Here is a 17,812-nt window from a genome sequence, read left to right on the forward strand (position 1 = left end):
CCTGGCAAAACCTGGTGCCTCCCCTCTGGGGGCCTTGAGGGAAACGCAGAACAATACCCGAGAGTGAACTGAAAGCGTTGAGGGGCCCCACATGCGGCCGCACCTGCCCAGGGTCTCCTGTGGGGCCTAGACTAGGGAGGTGTTCGGTCCTCAGCTCCTCCTCACGTCCTGCCTGCTTTCCCAGCACTGACCACAGGGGCGGGGGTCTGCTCAGTCCTCCATTGAGTTTGAGGTGTCCAGCCTCTGCCGACCTGAAGCCTTCTGCTCTGCCTGAAAACCTTACCTCCCGAGGTCCCTAAGCCAGAGGTCAAGAAACTGCTCACCCCACTATGTGCCCTCCAGTCCCTCTTGCAAGGGCCAAGATCCCTCCATATTGGGGTCTAACTGCCTTAGTCCTGCCTTGCATGGAGCTTAGACTCCAGACAAGACCTGCAAGTGTCCCATCTGCCATGTGGAGTTTCCCCTGCTTTCAAGAGGTCTCTCTGCCAGGGTTGTCAGGCAATGTGGCATGAGGTCATCCTGCCCAGGGACTACCAGGGTTCCCTATCTTCTGAGATCTGGCTACCCTCAGTCCTCCCTCAGGGTCCTCACCTTGATTTCCAGGAGGACCTAGTCTCTGTCCTCTCCCCACCGTAGTCCCTGCTCCTCACACCAAGTCCTCAGTCTCACAGAGCTGGATGTCAGGAACTCAGGAGAGACCTAGTGTGCTCTTCTCACCCCAAGGGCTCCCAGGTCTGGTGGCAGGGGCAGGGATGAGTGGGGTTCCGTCAGTCTTACATTGGATCGCTAGAGTTTTCACTTGGGGTCCCTTCAGCCTTCCCTCAGAGATCTCAACTTATCTCCAGGTCCGACTTCAGATTCTCTCCTCTCCCCTACTAACGCCCCAAACCTCATACCAGGACCCAAGTCTTTCTGATATGTGGATATCAGTAAGTCATCTCTCTATACTAGGACACCAGTCTGAAATCTGGATATCAGGAAGTCAGCCCCCTATACCAGGTCCCCAGTCTCTCTGAGACCCAGTCAGGAAATCCAGCATATGTTCATCCACCCAATGTCCTCCCAGAGCCCACTCTGCTCTGGGGTCCAGGGTCCCCTCAGTCCTTCCTCAGTGTCCTCACCTTGACTCTCAAAAGAAAGATCTTTCCCACTGCCCATCTGACGCCCTGCCCCTTCTAACCTTTGCCTAACATTTCTGAGACACAGACTGGGGACGTAGGAAAGGGGGCGCAGTCTCAGTTGAGCAGAGTGAAGAAGCCCAGCTCCTCTAGCGTTTCAATTTGAGGACCCTGAGGGCCGATTGAGGGGACCCTGGACCCTAATCAGAGGAGACCTCAGAAAAGCCTGGAGCTGCTGTTGGTCCTTGCCCGATCTGGGATACGATGAGCCCAAAGTGCATGGTTTCACTTCCTGACATCCGGGTCTCTGACTGGGGACGTCACGTATGGGGCGGGGCCTCGGGGGGGTCCGATTTCCAGGTCCTGCAGGGTTGAAGACCTTGAGGACCCTGAAGAGGGACTAGAGGACCCTGGACCCGTAATCAGAGGGGACCTCAGAGAAGCGCATCTCTGTTGTCAGCCCAGGGCAACCGTGGGGGCAGGATGAGTGCCACAGGCATAAGCTGACTTCCTGACATCCGGGTCTTCAAGAGACTGGGATCCTGCTATAAGGGGCGGGGCTTCAGTTGCGGAGAGGCGAGAATCCAGGTCCTGCACGGAGGCAAGGTGAGGTTCCTGAAGGAGGACTGCGGGCACCCTGAGTGAGGACCGATGGAACCCCACAGATCCCCATCCCTGTAGTCGTCCCTGGGAGCCCTTGGGGTGAGAAAAGCACACTAGGTCTGTCTGACTTCCTCACATGCGGTGTCAGAGGGACTGGAGGCCTTGTGCAGGCGACGGGGTCTCAAAATGGCGGACAGGACAATTGCGTGTCCTGCCTGGAGTCCAGGCTCCATGCGAGGAAGGATTGAGGCGGTTCGACCCCAACATGGAGGGATCTTGGCCCTTGCAAGAGGGTCTTGGAGGGCCCAGAGTGGGGTGAGCAGGGTGAGCAGTTTCTTGACCGCTGGCTTAGGGAACTCGGGAGGTGAGGTTTTACGGGCAGAGGTGGAGGCTTCAGGTTGGCAGAGGCTGGACCCCCAACCCCGAGGTTGGACTGAGCAAACCCCCGCCCCTGTGGCGAGTGCTTGGAGGCCAGGCAGGAAGTGAGGAGGAGCTGAGGACCGAGCATCTCCCCAGCCTAGGACCCGCGCCAGGCCCTGGACAGGTGCGGCCGCATGTGGGGCCCCTCAGTGCTTTCTGTTCAGGCTTGTGTCTTGTTTCGAGTTTCCTTCTACTCCTCCAAAGGGGACCGTCCAGGTCATGCCAGGGGAAAGGTGAGCATTACAAGGTACCCACCACACAACTGGGTGTTGTCCGAGTGTCCATCCCCACCTAGCAGCACAGAAGGCCCAGGGCTGTGGCACAGTATAGCCCTTAGTTGTCACCTCCATTTCTCTCACAGGAGCTCCAGGAACCAGGAGGCGAGGGCAGAGGTCTGAAGCCTGTGTCCTCAGTTCAGAGAGCAGAGGAGGTCCAGGCAGTATCAGGAGTCAAGGTGAGAGGGTGACCTGAAGTGAATCAGAGGCTCCCTATCCCAGAACATAGGGGGGACCCAGAAGACCCCAATTCCTACCACTTTGTTGAACCCAGAAATCTCGGGCTCTGCTGACCGCACCCTGGGGAGCCAACTCACTTCCTCCTTTGGGTAGACATGGGAATGGTCTCCCAGAAGTATCGCTCCTGTGAGGTCTGAGAGCACCCCTCAAGGGGAGAGCTGTAAGTGGCCTGTGTGGTACCATCCAGGATGGGTTTCGTAGCCCAGGTTGCTCACACCTCCTCTCTCCCAGAGGCCCTTGGTCCCCATCTGTACCTCTGCCTCACTTCCGTGTCTTGTTTCACCTCAGGCATTGTGCTCGTGGTTGAGATGAGTGAGCTCAGCAAACCCGAGGAAGACCTTCAGGACCCAGGCGAGGCCCAGGGCCCTATCGAGGTGCCGCTCTTGGAGGCTGAGGTGGGGGAGTCCGCATCCCACTTGGCCTCCTACCCCCCAGCATCCTCCTCCGCTCCTGTGGAGGCCTTGCCCCAAGATATTCTGCATAGGATGATGGCTAAACTGATGAAGTTCCTGCTCCTCAAGTATCGAACCAAGGAGCTGACCTCCCAGGCGGAAATGCTGAATAAGGTCCTCAGGGATAACCAGGAGCACTTCCCGGTGGTCTTCAGGGAAGTCTCAGTGTGCCTGCAGCTGGTCTTTGGTGTGGATGTGAAGGAGGTGGACCCAGCGGAGCACATCTACATCTTGGTCCCCATCCTGGGCCTCACTTGCGATGAGATGCTGAGCGATGGGGTGGGCCTGCCCAAGGCCGGCTTCCTGGTGCTGGTCCTCAGCATGATCATGCGGTTTGGAGACCCGGCCCCCGAGGAGGCGGTCTGGGGAGAACTCAACAGGATGGGGGTGTATGTTGGGAGTGAGCAATGTGTCTTTGGGGAGCCCAGGGAGCTTCTGACCCAAGTGTGGGTGCGGGAGGGATACCTGCAGTACCAGCAGGTGCCTGACAGCCACCCTGTTCGCTATGAGTTCCTGTGGGGTCCCCGGGCCTATGTGGAGACCAGCAAGTGGCAAGTCATGGCATTTATGCGCAGGGTCAACCAAAGGCCTTTGAGGGCTTTCCCATTCCTGTCTGCATAAGATGCGAGGGAGGAGGAATAGGGGGCCTGAGACAGAGCAGCAGCCAGGTTGTTCCTTCTCTCTGTGGTTAAAGAGGGGGTAGTCAGCTTTCAATAATGTGAGGGCCCGGGCTAGTTGGGGGAACCAGTTTGTAGCATCTTTTGGTTCCTGTTCTCTATGATGACGTGGGGATTCATCTCTGTTTTCTTTAGAAATTTTTCAAAGTTTGATTACAGGGAAGGCTAAAGAAACTTCAATATCTTAGCTTTGTGAATGATATTGATCTGAGTGTATTTGTGGTTACCCAGTTCAAAAACAAGAGTTTTGCTGTTTTGTAAGAGAGATTGGAAAGTCTTCCATTTTGTTTTGTGGTCCTGAACAGAATACAATGGAATAAAAATTAGAACTGTTTTGATAATTGGAACTTATGTAGCAATATTATTGAATGGAGAAGAGTTAGATAATAAACATAATCAAAGCGAATTCATGCTTATGTCCTTCTTGTCTGTTATTCACAATTACTAAATGATCTCAGTTAATTGAATTTTCCTGGGTTATTAAAGAAAGTAGCAGACAATCTGAGAACCCTGCTCACAGGTTCAGTTATTCCAAAGTCGTGTACAGATTCTCTGCTCCGTGAAAGGCCATGTTAACAGTGGGGACACTAGGAGTAGCAGGACACCCTCACACTTACATCAGTAGTCCAGGAGCTGCAGTCACATGAGGTTTGTCTTGGGGGTGAGGGGAATCTCTGAAACAGATCATTGCTGTGAGGTGTCCTTTTGCTTCTTGGATAAACCCCAGAGAGATCTCTTTCTAGGGCAGGCAGGAAGGGGTCCAGGCTCTTGTCCCATAGCTGTTGACCACAGGGATGAAATAGGTGTGTTCTATCCACCATCTGCTAGGAATCCTAGAGAAATGTGAATCTTTCTCTTTGATATATGGCCCAGTATTCCCTGTGCTAGCCCTCTTGTCTCTGCCTTGGGAAGCTGATTAACAAGTACACTGAAATAACAGTTTCTTTGGTCATCTGGACTTTATGATTTTTTCTTGTGAACATTGTCTAGATTTCATTTGGATGAAATGAGTGAAGAGAAGCTGCAAAAGTGGACGTGACCTGCTGTGTGACGAGAATCCTGGGATCTTTGAGTGAGCTGTGCCCAGCTGGAGACACTGCTCTCCACCCCAAAACACACACAGACACTGAAATTGATATATATTCTCCGGGAGGAAAACACAGAACAGCAATTCTGAGTGGTTTTCTATTCCATTTCTAAATAAAATGCCAATTCTCTGAGGTGTCCTCAAAACAATACACTTTCCAGAGGGGAGAGTGACAGAATCTGAGATTCGAATAGCGTGAGAAATAAGTACCAGCTAGTAAAGATGCAACATCTGCCAGCTTCCCTGGGTTCGGGTGGGTTCAGAAGTGTGGAGACAGCAGAGACCCAGGTTAAGGCTGTACCTGGCCTGAAAAGGCAGGAGCAACTTCCGGGCCTAAGGAGGTGGTGAGGTCACTGCAGTGGGCGTGTGGATGGATGCAGGGAGCTTAAAGGGCAGCTCTCCATGCTGAGTGCCAGAGAAAAAGGGGAACAGGAGATGTGATTCTGGTCACATATATGGCAGCTGCATGATAGTCAGTGAACACTTGGAAAAGGTGGAGAATGTCAAGACCTATGTGACCTGATCAGACTCTCCTCCCCAAAACAAAGGAGAGTTTTAACTGCTGCTCTTTGCGGAGCATCTGCTAGGCAGTGTGGAATTGGAGAGATGTCAGGTGTTCAGGCACCTCTTGTCTTCCTCTCTCCCTGCACACATGGGGACACGACCCTGCCAGGCCTCTTCACTTAGGAAGGGTCATATGATGATCCGGGTCCAGAGAATTTTGAGCAGAAGCGTTTTCGTCAACAACCATTTGTTCTGAAGGTACACGGGCACCTGGGGGTTAATCCTCAAGTCAGGACAACACAGACACAGACCACTCTGAGTGTGGTATCTCTTCCAGATACTAAATCCCCTCACCTCTGACCTTTGAGAGAGGCTGCCCCACAGGGAACTGGCTGCAGGAATTCCACCCTCCCCCACCAAAGACCCACATCCTGCCCCTGCCCCCCAAGAGCTGAACTGTCAGCCCCCTCTGGGCTGTGCTCAGTCTCTATCAGGAGGGCAGCATCCAGCTGCCAAAGGCCCCTGTTGGGGTTGGGGGCATCCTCCTCGTGGGGCCCAGCCCAGATACCCCCCACCCCTAATGCCCATATCACCCCCTCTCCCCCCGAACCTGGCCTTGGGTTTTGTCCTGCCTGTCCCCCCCCACCCCCCACTGAGAGTGGATTAGGCCCTGGTCCTGATGACCTCATGTGTGTAACTTTATTTGGAAATCCCTGAGCAGCATCCCATTCCACGGTGCCTCAGGTGGAGCCAGCAGGACTTGATGCAGCCCCTGGGCACGACTCCTCGTGGGGTGTCAGTAGTAGTCATTGCCATGGAATTGCAGGCACATCTCTAAGATCCTGTGGTGTATCAGACCATTCATTCCCTGTGGAATCCATGTGGAATGTGTGGGAAGAAACTCGGGGCCTTGTGAATGTGACTGAGGTCCTGGCTTTTGAGCCTGAGTGTGAGGCAGAGGGGTGTCTGGTCAGCCATCGGTAGAGCTAGCTAGGACTTTGGTGTCCCCAGTCATGCTGTTTGAGCAGAGGACAATCTGTAGCAGATGCCTGGGAAGGTGCTCCCCCAGGCACCACAGGCCCCAGACTCCAGTGAGGATTCAGAAAGGAGCCAGGTAGGAGAGGAATCTGGGGCCCACGGGTGCAGGCTGCATAGAGGGTCAACAACCTCAGAGACATGGATGCAGCAAGCCCTGGAGATTCCATCAGACCTTCCTGGGTTTGGCTGGGAGAGGGACAGGGGAGCAGGTGCCACTGCAGGTGAGATGCTGTCCCGGCCTCCACGAGGACGTCTGTGCTCTGGGGCCAAGGCTGGGACCACAGCCCCAGGGGGCACTCCAGGATGTATATGTGGCAGCTCTCATGGCAGGGACTCCTCATGCGCCTTATGGGATATGACTGCTAGGTGTGGTTGGGTTCTTGCTCTGGGTACATAAGAACCTCAGGCCTTTGATTGCGAGGAGGCCCAACTGGCCCTCACCCCCACCGACTTATCTGGAGGTCATTTCCAGGATCCAGCATCTTCTGCAGCAGCCTCTGTGTGGACACACACCACCCTGTTCCCAAGCTGATCTTGCCCAGGGCATCACAGATTGGACAGGCACCTCCCTTGGGTTAAGGATTCTCAGTGAGTGTTCTGCTCCTCTGAGAAGTCCCTGTGTTTCCTCATGGCTTCCCTGGAGGCTCAGTGTTAAAGAATCTGCCTGCAATGTGGGAGATGCAAGTTCAATCCCTAGGTGGGAAGGTACTCTAGAGGAGGAAAAGGCATCCCACTCCACAATTTTTGCCTGGGAAATCCCATGGACAGAGGAGACAGGTTGGGGGTGTGTGTGCCACAGTCCATGGTGTCGCAGAGTGAGACACGACTGATGGACTGAGCACTCACACGTATGCACAGCTAAAGCTTTGCTCTGGACCCTTGTATCCTTGGCAAGACATTGACCCCTGCCTCGATCTTGACAGACTTCTGTGGCAAATAACACTGGCAGACATCTTAATGTGGTTTTTGAGCAAGTATGGGGTTCCAGGTCGACACCTGGCCTCGGTTGATGGCTTTTGCCATATCCAGGCAAAACATCTATGAGGTTGGATTAGAGCAGTTTTTGTGGGACTTGAGAAAAAAGTTGACCCAGAGATGTTTCTGGAAGAGGCCCGGTTTTAGTATATTATATGGGATTGGAGGTTAAGGGAGAGGAAAAGTTGCAGCTAATTCAGCAAGTGTTGTTTCACACTTACAGGTTCCCTGTGGCTGTGGCTGTGTTTGGTTTCCTTTCTATTACCTTTTTGAACATATTTAGCATGTTGTGCCCAAAATTTCTTTGCCTTTTTTATTTTGAAAATATACCTTATTTTCACCTTTTCCTTTGTAACCCTTTTAACCCTTGTATCCCTTTATGATTTGAAAAAACAAATTGTGAGAATAGCAGAAATCTCTTATGCCCCTCACCCAGTCTCCCCTATTCCTAATATCTTACAATAATATCGTATATTTATTACAATTAATGAGGAAGTATTGATGCATTATTTATTATCAACTAAAGCCCATATTTACTCAGATTTCTATAGGTTTTACCCATTCCCGGATCCTGGCAAGGAAAATACCCTAACATTTACTTGTAATGTCTCCTTGGGTTCCTTTTATCTTTAACATTTCTTTGTTTTGGTTGGTCTTGACAGTTTTGAGGAGTACTCGGTAGATGTTTCTTTACCATGTCCCTTGACTGGTATTTGTCTGATATTTTACTCGTGACTAGCCTGGGATTAAAGTTCGGGGGAGGAATTTTGGAATTTTACAGATGTAAAATCCTATTCTCATCACATTGTATCAAGTGTATATACTATTAGCACAATTGATCACTGATGATGCTGTCATTGATCATGTGGCTGAGGTAGTGCTTGTCATGTGTCTATGAGTTAAAGTGATTGTTTTACGCCCCCTTTCTATCCTGTCCTCTTTGGAACAAAATCAGGATGAGCCGTCCATGCCTCAGGGGTGGGGAGTTATGCTCCCCTTTCTACAAGTGGGAATGTCTGCATAAACTGGAATTTTTCTTTGTGGAACACTTGCCTATCCTTGTTTGTGTAATTAAGAAATTATTTCTGTTTCTCAGTATGGAATCATGGTATCTTTATTAAACTTTGGGTTAAAATCCGATATAACTTTATACATTTTTATTTTTAAGTTGTTCTCGGATTGGCCATTGGAAACTCTTACTGTCAATCCCTTTGTATATACCTTTGTCAAACCCCTGGAAATGTTGCTTCCTCTTTTGAAAGTTTTTTGAGCACTTCTTTTTCTCTTTTTTATTTTCACACCAGAGAAGTTGCTTCAGGATAATTTTCCATATTTCCTTTCCCAATTCTAGAATCATCATTTTTTTCCGTGGAGCCCTTGTTCCTTCTATTGTTGAATGGTATTGACAAAACTAGATCTGTGCCCTAAATGTGCTCATTGGTACTGAAGGGTCATTGCTTCTGGGCACCCATTGGTTGACAGGGCAAAGAATTATATGTGTACTTCTTAACCTGTGCTTATTTATATATCTAGAAATACTTTAGATGGTAATGATTTCACGGGTATGACACCAATAACACAGGCAAAAAAAGGAAAAACATAGATAAATTGGACCTCATCAAAAAACAAGTCTGTGCATCAAAGAACATAATGAAGGAAGCTACCATATGATCCAGCAATTCCACTTCTGAGTGTTTACGCAAAAGGAAATGAAAATAGGATATCGAAAAGATATCTCCACTCCTACATCTATTGCAGAATTTTTCACAATAGCCAAAATATGGATACAACATAAGCGTCCGTCAATGGATGAATGGATAAAGATGATGCAACATATTCAGGATAGAGCCATATGAGAGAAGGAAATCCTGCCATTTGCAACAACTTGGAAGAAGTTTGAAGGCATTACGCTAAGTAAAATAAGTAAAACAGAAAACGATAACTATGGTTTGTTATCATTTACATGTGGAATCTAAAAAGGACAAATGGGGACTTCCCTTGCAGTCCAGTGGCTTAGACTCTGCAGTTCCAATGCAGGGAGCATGGATTTGATCCCTGGTTAGGGGACTAAGATCCCACACTGTTGTGCTATTATTGTCTTATCTAACTACTTGGTCATCTAGGCAGATCCATTCAAGGGAAGTACACAACAGAGAAAACTAAATACCCCCCAGTCTGTGTGAGAGGACCAGAAGGAGAGTCTCCTGGTAGCCAAAGAGGGAGGGCAGATAGTGGGGAAGAGCAACTATGAGCAAGGGATCCCAGCAAGTTGTATGAACTCCTGAGTTCAACCTGAGCTGTGCATGCAGGAATCTCACCAGAGACAAAATATCAAAAGTGTGGAGAACAGAACCATTGCCCTAGGGGCAGGCTGGGCCCTGTGTGATTCACAAATACTGTGGATCTAAATATCACTGCATCAACCACAGCAAAATGCACATTTATTTCAAGCACATGGGAAACATTCAACAAGATAGAATCCTATATCCTCAAAACAAACTAAAAAAATATAATTGATGCAGAGTATGTTCTCTGACAAGAAAAGAATCAAACTAGAAGTGAAACAATATGGAAGGAGAAGAAAAGTCTCAAATCACTTGGAAATTAAACAACCATCCACAGGTAAAAGAGAGATTCTCAAGGAAATAGAAACTGCACTGGAATGAATCAAAATCAAAGGGCAATATATTGGAATTTATGGGATGCATCTAAATAGTGTTAAGAGGGAAAACTATAGCATTTAATGTTTAGATTAAGAAAGAAGAAAGACATCAATCAATAATCTATCCTTCCAAGTTAACTTAGAAAAAGAAGAGAAAACTATACCCAAAGCAATCTGCATACAAACAAACCAAAAACAGAAGAGAAAAAAAAATGAAATCAAAAATAAAGAAACAAAATCATGGTAAAAAAAAACTGGTTCATTGAAAAGATCAACAAAATTGATAAAACTCTAGCCAGATAAACAAAATCAAAAAAAGAGAAGACAAATAACTAATATCAGAAATGAAATACTATCACTACAATTCTACAAGCCCTACACCAAAGATGTTGGAAGGATAAAAAGGAAACACTAAGAACAAATCTATGTACAGTATATAAATTCAAGAACTTAAGTGGAATTTTAAAATTCCTCAAAATCGAGAAACTACCCAACTCACTCCTGATGAAATGTATAACTATATTACTACATCTATTAGAGAATGGATATCACATTTTAAAATTTTCTAAAAAGAAAATCTTTAGAACCTCAGAAATATCCAAAAACTCAAACAGAAATTGTCAGAACCATCTTTATCAGAACTCTGAAGAATTGTCAAAGGTTAGCAGCAACTAAGCTACCAAGATTGTGAGCTCCTCTGGGTCAGGGTTACTTATCATGCTCTGTGGTCCTGGTGTCCACCATGGGCCTTGGCACTCAGTGGGAGATCATAAAGTGTTTGCTAAATAATGTCTTACTCACGGCTCCTGCAATCTGGTTGGATCAACTCTATTTGGCCCCCAATACATGTAACAGGTCAACACGACCATAAACACAAACGGGAGCAGTGGCACAAGTATATCTCTGCAAACATCTGTGGAGAGGTGCCTGACACTTACACAGCCAACAGAGACAGAACTTTAGCTGGGTAGCTTTAAAAAATCCCATTTTTTTTTTCATGAAAATCTGATCACTGCTGTGAAAGAACAAAATGATGGCAATAAAGAGCTCCTCATAGAATGACAACCTGAGCCCATGTCCTCCAAGTGCTGGGAGAACAGAAGTGGCATTTAGGAGGAAATGACCAACCAGGCACAATAGGAAGGCTATTTAGGTTTGGAGGAGTACAGTATTCTGATGACTTCCAGAAGTATAAAACCCAGTCCTTTCCTAAAATATCCTCTGGCACATTTAAGATACAGAGACCTTTGACTCTTGTAACAGCATAAACATTCTGGGCCTTCCCTGATAGTGTATGTGTTAAATGTCAGTACACAAGAAACTAGTGCCTGCACAGTCTGAATTCCAGGCCTGGCCTTCCTGTCACTATTAAAGAAAAGTGAGTTTATGAAATGAGTATTCAGTAATTCTGCTTCACTTTTGCTTAAGTCCAAAGGACCTGAGCCTGTGTTGGGTCAGCAAAAACACCCTCCTAGCAACAGAGGTCAAGACAGTAGGGTGATAGATACCTAAGCACAAAAATAGGCCTATGACCAAAATTCAGATGCAAATGCAATGGTGCACATGACTGTAGTTTAGGGAGTCCATAAGACACAATGACGATGCTCAGCTGGTGTTTTCAGCTCCTCATCAAGACTTCATGCTTTCCTGGGTTTGGGGCCATGATGTTGAGCAGTCACTGGATGGAGTTTGACCTGAAAGAATAAAGAGAACACAGGTGGACTGAAAGTGTGTCTTATTGAAACAACTTGATGTCAAAATGAACAAAGGACTGTTCTTAGATGGGAGTTTAAATGGTGCCCTTCTTTTGAGGTATTCATAAGTACGTCACAAACTGAGAACATTTAAGCCTTTCTCATACACAGTAAGGCTAATATATAAGAAAATAGATCCAAATCCCACTCCGAAAAGGAACTGAGGAGGATGAGAGAGCCCAGGTGTGATCATGTCACTCTGCTGCTTAATTCTCTACCACCCATAAAATAAAAGGTTCCCAAGTGGCTCCAGTGGAAATGAACCTGCCTGCCAATGCCAGAGACATAAGAGATGCAGGTTCGATCTCTGGGTTGGGAAGATCTCCTGGAGAAGGAAATCGCAACCCACTCCATTATTCTTTTTTTTATTTTTTTTTTTTATTTTTTTTATTAGTTGGAGGCTAATTACTTCACAACATTTCAGTGGGTTTTGTCATACATTGATATGAATCAGCCATAGATTTACACGTATTCCCCCATCCCGATCCCCTCTCCCACCTCCCTCTCCACCCGATTCCTCTGGGTCTTCCCAGTGCACCAGGCCCGAGCACTTGTCTCATGCATCCCACCTGGGCTGGTGATCTGTTTCACCATAGATAGTATACATGCTATTCTTTTGAAACATCCCACCCTCACCTTCTCCCACAGAGTTCAAAAGTCTGTTCTGTATTTCTGTGTCTCTTTTTCTGTTTTGCATATAGGATTATCGTTACCATCTTTCTAAATTCCATATATATGTGTTAGTATGCTGTAATGTTCTTTATCTTTCTGGCTTACTTCACTCTGTATAATGGGCTCCAGTTTCATCCATCTCATTAGGACTGATTCAAATGAATTCTTTTTAATGGCTGAGTAATATTCCATGGTGTATATGTACCACAGCTGAGGCAAGGATATACAATGGAAAAAAGACAACCTCTTTAACAAGTGGTGCTGGGAAAACTGGTCAACCACTTGTAAAAGAATGAAACTAGAACACTTTCTAACACCATACACAAAAATAAACTCAAAATGGATTAAAGATCTAAATGTAAGACCAGAAACTATAAAACTCCTAGAGGAGAACATAGGCAAAACACTCTCCGACATAAATCACAGCAAGATCCTCTATGACCCACCTCCCAGAACATTGGAAATAAAAGCAAAACTAAACAAATGGGACCTAATGAAACTTAAAAGCTTTTGCACTACAAAGGAAACTATAAGTAAGGTGAAAAGACAGCCCTCAGATTGGGAGAAAATAATAGCAAATGAAGAAACAGACAAAGGATTAATCTCATTATTCTTGACTGGAGAATCCCATGGACAGAGAAGCCTGGAGGACTACAGTCCATAGGGTCTCCAAGAGTCTGACATGACTGAAATGACTTAGCATGTAAAATAAGGTCCACATCCCTTTCTCTGCTATTCAGGGTCCCTCTAATTTGGACAGAAACTCCCATATATTCTATATTTACACCATGATCCCATTTATTGTTTCCCATGTTGGAAGACTTCTGTTTCACTGCAAGAAATAGGGCTGAATATTTTTTGTTGGGTTGTGATCTGTGTGACAAGTTAGCCACAGTTAGCAGTGATATCTGGCTGGTTATTTAGGAAATCTTCCAAGTGTTAGCTTCTTCTCTTCCTTATTTCTGCATCTGGGCTCAAGAGAGGAGAAAACGTGACAAACACTACTTCAGCTAGGCGATCAAGGTAAATATCAGTGGTGATAAATCATGTGGATAGTATGTACCCTTGATATGATGTGATAAGAATGGCACTTTGTCTCTCTGGTCTTCCTCCCCAAAACTCATTACCCCAGTTGAATACTTTGGGACTTACACTTCTTTTCATGGTGCCTGGATGTTGATTTTTATTAGATACTTTTCTGTATCGATGTAGGTCTGATTTTTCTCACTCAATCTGTTATTGTAATAAGACAATCCTGGACTTATGCATTCCCAGATCCATCCCTCATTCTTCCCTGCTCTGTTCTAGATTATACAGGGGCCGAGTCTGGCAGGCTGCAATCAAACTAGCCAACAGTTGGCTGCCATTTGGGTTCAGCTAACCAGAAACACCAGCAAGAGATTAGAATCCTGGAAGACAGAGCAGTCAAAGATTTTTTCCTTCCTCTGCATCAGGTGGTTTGTCTGTCAATGGTTCCATATTCTTCATGGCACCAGCCATTCAACCATGAGGTTGACTCATCATGGCTCTAGATCCTGATGAATCCAACACCCAGGTTCCAGTAACACTATCTCCTTTCTTTGTCCTTCCATCCTAGAGATGAGTGATTTCCTCGTGTTGCTAATTATTGGGTTTCCCAATTCTCTCCTGGCTGGCCTCCTAAAACTTTTGTAACCAGCCCCTTGCATTAAGTTCCCTCTGTGGTAAATGTTTACAGTGGTTTCTATTTTCCTGGACAATCCTTGACTTACGTGTAGGCAATTATAATGACTGATCTTCTAGTGTTAAACTCCTTTGCATTCTTGGCATAAACCCAGCTCTGTCACCAGAAGTAAAATATGTTTGTCTCTTCTGTAATTCATAATAATAATAATAATAAAACAAAATACCCTGGGGTCTGAAACTTTCCCCAAATAATGTATCTTTCATCATCATCTTCATAGCCTTCTCAAAAATAATTTTTACATTCACTAGTTTTGGGGCATATATTGAAAAATTCCAACAGCATAAGTAATAAAGTGATTTAGTCAACTTGTGAAAAATAATTCAAGCAATATACTTGAAGTTAAATAGCATAGCTTGTGCAACAGAGGCAAAATGGTACTCAAAGGGAAATATGTAGCCTTAAATAGAAGTATTAGAAAATAAGAGCTATTTAAATCACCCAAGAAATTCAAGAAACTAGATAATGAACATCATATGAAACCTTACATAAGAGAAGGTAGGAAATAATGAAGATAAGTATAGAAATAACACATGTACACCCATTGCTGATTCATGTCAATGTATGGCAAAAACAACTACAATATTGTAAAGTAATTCACCTCCAATTAAAATAAATAAATTAATTAAAAATAAAAATAAAATGCAATACCAAAAAAAAAAGAAGAAATCAGTAAGGCCAAAAAATAAATGCCAATTTCTTGAAAATATTTATGAAAAAAATCTTTAAATATATGACCAGATACTAAAGAAAAAAAAAACATGTAAAGAATATAAGTTAAAACTGGATAAACTATAGATGACAAAGATATTTGAATGATGTAAAAGCACAGCAAATATCATTATATGATTCCCTCAAGATAAGCAAATGGTGGACAAGGAAAAGTTTCTACATATGAAAGTATTTCAGGTAATAAACTAAAATTGAATGAGAGAATTTGCAAATTACCCTTCTGCAACCCCCAATGGGTAGAAGAAGGTGTGGATCATGAATGACTGCCTGCTCAGCACAAAGGATAAGAAACATTATGTTCTTCTTAATGGAAGTACATGGCGTCCACTAGGTAGCAGGCTTGTAAGTAAGCAAGTTAATCAAGCTTCTACCTGTAACTACCAATTGAAAGAACTTTTGAGGGGTCAAACGTGTTAAATGACATCAAACTGTTTCATTCAACATAATTTATATTATGGAAAACTTGAAAAATACAAAACCTTTTTTCACAACAAAAGCTACAAGAAAAAAGATGATGCAGGGGAAACCTATTGACTAAAAAAGACTCAAGGAACATTAAAAAAATCACAATATATAGACAGTATTTGTGATTCAAACAAAACTAAAAAAATAATATATAAGGTAAATGTGAAAAATTACTAGATATTTGCACTTGTTAAAACATTTAAATTTTTAGGAATGATCATTGTCTTGGGTTTATGTTTTATAAAAGACTCCTTGTCTTTTAGAAATGCATGCTGACATACTTAGAGATGAAACATCCTGATGTCTTGGACTACTTTCACATTAGTCCATTGGCAGGAATGTGGGGAAGGTGAGGGTTCATTGGAACCAGACCGGCCATGTACTGCAGGTGATTGATGCTGGCCACCAAGTATATTAGGTCCCTTATACCATTCTCTACTGCTATATGTGTTTTGCAGTATCTGTTATAACAATAAAGTTTTATTATAAATATCATGCAATTAAATTTGAAATTCTGGGTGAAATGACAATTACATAAAAAAGAAGACCAAATCAGTCCATAACGAAACAGGAAACTTTAAACAATACAAACTTTAACTGTAGTCAACACCCAAACTACCTTCAAATGTTCCAAGACAAGCAGTTTGGGTGGCCAATTCTACTGATGGTCAGAGAAAACTAATCTCCATCTTATGTAAACTCTTCTAAAGCACACACAAAAAAACTGGGGAATTATTTAACTTATATTCCCAGACCAGCTCTCCTTGACTATAAAACCAGATGAGTACTCCCACTCCTACCATGCAAAGAACACTTGAGCACAGTTCACCCACAGACTAGCAAATATCCTAAGCAAACGAATAGCATATTCAATAAAGCAGTGAATTACATGAACAGACAGGTTATGGCTAAAGAATGAAAATATGATTCAAACTGGAAAATAGCTCAAGTATAATTCTCCACAATAAAAAATTAGGGGAAAACATTGAAACGTCAGTGGATGTGGGAATAGCCTCTGAAATCAATTCAACATGAGTATGACTTTTAACAAATTGATATTAGAAAGTAACTTCCATTTCCTAATATCTACAGCAAACATGCTTATATGTGAAATGCTTGATGCATTTCCATTCAAGACAGGAACAAATCAAAGATGTATGCTTTCCCTTGGACAATGCAAAAATTCACTGGAACACAGAGTTAGAACTGTGCACATCAAAGGAAATAAGAAGTATGAATATTGAAAAAGATAATATTTTGTGACAATATGGTCATCCACATAGGGAATTCAAAGAAATTGATACATGGAATACTCAATAAGAGATGAGAAAAAACTTGGTATGGAAGATTACTACAGTAAAACCAAGAGCCTTGCCACATACACAAAGCACTAACTATTTAGAAGATGTAATTTAAAAATGCCCCATTTGCAACACAAATCCAAAAATTACCTAAGAAGGCTAACAAAATATATAAAATCTTAATAGAGCCTGCAACACAAATTTGTAGATAGATATGGAAAAAAAGTCTCAAATAAAAGGTCTCTACCAGTATATCACATTCATTTATGGGGGAAACTGTTATAAAGATGTCAAGTCTGCTTAAATTATTTATAGATTTAGTGCTTTCCCTGTAGCTCTCAAGATGGTGGTGAAGTGTAAGCTGCTGTCTTTGTTCCCAAAATCAACACTGGCAAACTAAAGAAGGAAAAATGAAACAAATGAGAAGCACAATATCGACCACAAAAGCTAAACAACAAAATGTGAGAAGCCTCTGGAGGAGACTGAAGTCTGTTTGAACAGGATAATAAAATAAAATGCAGGAGGAGAGAGTGGGGGAGTTTCTGTGGGTAACAGTGTGAGAGATTCCTGCCCCGTCATCACAGGGCCAACAGCCGCCAGACCCTTTGAGCTCTGTTCTGTCCGTCAGGCGCATCCTGCAGCCCAACACACAGGGTTCCTCACACCCGCTCACCTCCCAGATGAAGAACTGAGGCCGTAGGGCTTGGGCATCTTCACAGGATCACTTGCTAGTGAGGGCCGAGGTGGGCTCAGACCCCTGGTCTTAATTCCCCTGGAGGCCAAGCCCTTCCCACCCACACCTGGCCAAGGCCTGACTTCTGAATTCTCATGCCTTCCTCTACTCAGTGCTACATGATGCCTCTGAGGTGACAGAAAGCAGGCCCGTGGGAGGAAGGGGTTGAGGAGAATCGGAAGCACTGTGGGGCTGCTCTGGGGTTTGCTGAGAACTGACTCTGGCGGGGACTGGCGTCTCTGTCCAGTTCCAGCGCCTCCTGCATGAGGGTGGAGCCCTGTCCCTGCTGCTGCCATGGGGCTTCCTGCCCAACTGCACCTGCCAGGCTGACCAGCTCCTCGCTGCTGCCCCTTCTGAGGGCTGCACAGGAGGATCTCATGT

At 44.8% G+C, this 17,812-nt stretch overlaps 2 protein-coding genes across 6 annotated transcripts in view; both read left to right on the forward strand.

The window, feature by feature from the left end:
- Positions 1-1,498: 1,498 nt before the first annotated feature.
- LOC122436010 (melanoma-associated antigen 10-like) lies at positions 1,499-4,189 on the forward strand. 5 transcript variants are annotated; one of them, XM_043460132.1, is made up of 4 exons: positions 1,801-1,820; positions 2,238-2,374; positions 2,503-2,595; positions 2,945-4,189. In XM_043460132.1, exon 4 carries the CDS (start codon positions 2,965-2,967, stop codon positions 3,727-3,729), a length of 765 nt encoding a protein of 254 aa, XP_043316067.1. In that variant the 5' UTR covers positions 1,801-1,820; positions 2,238-2,374; positions 2,503-2,595; positions 2,945-2,964; the 3' UTR covers positions 3,730-4,189. The 5 variants fall into 5 exon arrangements, with proteins under 5 accessions (XP_043316066.1, XP_043316064.1, XP_043316068.1 ...); XM_043460131.1 differs by lacking the exon at positions 2,238-2,374 and having other exon boundaries at positions 1,499-1,820; XM_043460129.1 differs by lacking the exons at positions 1,801-1,820; positions 2,238-2,374 and adding an exon at positions 1,499-1,724.
- Positions 2,163-17,812, forward strand: part of LOC122436011 (melanoma-associated antigen 10-like) — a 97,924-nt gene continuing 82,274 nt past the window's right edge. Inside the window, exon 1 of the mRNA XM_043460134.1 lies at positions 2,163-2,265. The gene's annotated coding sequence lies outside the window, so the exon portion shown is untranslated. The remainder of the gene's footprint in view (positions 2,266-17,812) is intronic.

Source organism: Cervus canadensis, chromosome X (assembly GCF_019320065.1).
Source record: "Cervus canadensis isolate Bull #8, Minnesota chromosome X, ASM1932006v1, whole genome shotgun sequence".
Classification (NCBI taxonomy): domain Eukaryota; kingdom Metazoa; phylum Chordata; class Mammalia; order Artiodactyla; family Cervidae; genus Cervus; species Cervus canadensis.